Source organism: Pediculus humanus, genomic scaffold, assembly GCF_000006295.1.
Source record: "Pediculus humanus corporis 1103172108106 genomic scaffold, whole genome shotgun sequence".
Lineage (NCBI taxonomy): Eukaryota > Metazoa > Arthropoda > Insecta > Psocodea > Pediculidae > Pediculus > Pediculus humanus.
The window spans coordinates 1-1295 of record NW_002987678.1 but is presented as its reverse complement, the minus strand read 5'-3'; the positions used below and the strand labels follow the sequence as shown (position 1 = coordinate 1295).

The window sequence follows — 1295 nt, the reverse complement described above, 5'->3', positions numbered from 1 at the left end:
AAGGATTATTATGTCCCAGATCGATACTACGTGTCACTGTTTTCTTCTCGTCCTCCTGGGACAAACAATCATTATTTGCTAACATTCTTCCGGCACTTTTAAAAATAAACAACACCATCAATTTCATGAGGTCGGTCCTATATGGAAACTAATATACCGGAAACAGAGTAGACCTCTGGTTGTTTGCTTTTTTTTTTTTTTTGTGTGTTTTTTTTTTCTTTTTTGTTTTTTGTTATATTCGTACGTACCTCCGGTAATCGTTCCATGGATATCGATAAACATCGATTGAACGCTCGCCTTTCCAAACCTCTTTCGGCTCCTCCGTCTTTCCTATCCGAACTCGCTATCCTTTTCTCTTTCGATTTCCTCTGGTAGTGAAGGTATAGAGTCACGCAAGCTATTACCACTAGGAACACTGCTATGGTTGCACCGCCGGCTATCGACGCCGTCTCCAATAAAACTCTTTGTCTTGAAGCTGCAAAGAAAAAATGTAAAGAGTAAAAATGCCGTCCGTTAAATTTTCTTTTTTTTAAAAATCAAATCCATATTTTACTCACGTAAATAAGAACCGTCCAAATCTTTGAACTCGCATCTTTGGCCCATAAAACCTTCCGCACACCTGAAGACAAACAAAAAACAAAATTTAAATTTAAATTTTAACGGACAAATTTCGAACGTAACGATCGTCGCGAAATTTAACTCGTGCGGAATTTTTCCGAACTAAAAATGACGTCGTCATTCTTTTTCTTTTAAAATACATCAAACATTGCAATAATAATAATAATAATAATAATAATAATAATAATAATAATAATAATAATAATAATAATAATAATAATAATAATAATAATAATAATAATAATAATAATAATAATAATAATAATAATAATAATAATAATAATAATAATAATAATAATAATAATAATAATAATAATAATAATAATAATAATAATAATAATAATAATAATAATAATAATAATAATAATAATAATAATAATAATAATAATAATAATAATAATAATAATAATAATAATAATAATAATAATAATAATAATAATAATAATAATAATAATAATAATAATAATAATAATAATAATAATAATAATAATAATAATAATAATAATAATAATAATAATAATAATAATAATAATAATAATAATAATAATAATAATAATAATAATAATAATAATAATAATAATAATAATAATAATAATAATAATAATAATAATAATAATAATAATAATAATAATAATAATAATAATAATAATAATAATATAATAATAATATAATAATAA

The 1295-nt window shown here is 22.1% G+C and overlaps 1 protein-coding gene across 1 annotated transcript; it reads right to left on the bottom strand.

The window, feature by feature from the left end:
• Positions 1-98: 98 nt before the first annotated feature.
• On the bottom strand, positions 99-603 carry Phum_PHUM408450 (uncharacterized protein; the record flags this gene model as incomplete). The annotated part of the gene is made up of 3 exons (XM_002428853.1): positions 99-137; positions 249-475; positions 558-603. 3 exons carry the CDS (start codon positions 601-603, stop codon positions 99-101), a joined length of 312 nt encoding a protein of 103 aa, XP_002428898.1.
• Positions 604-1295: the final 692 nt, after the last annotated feature.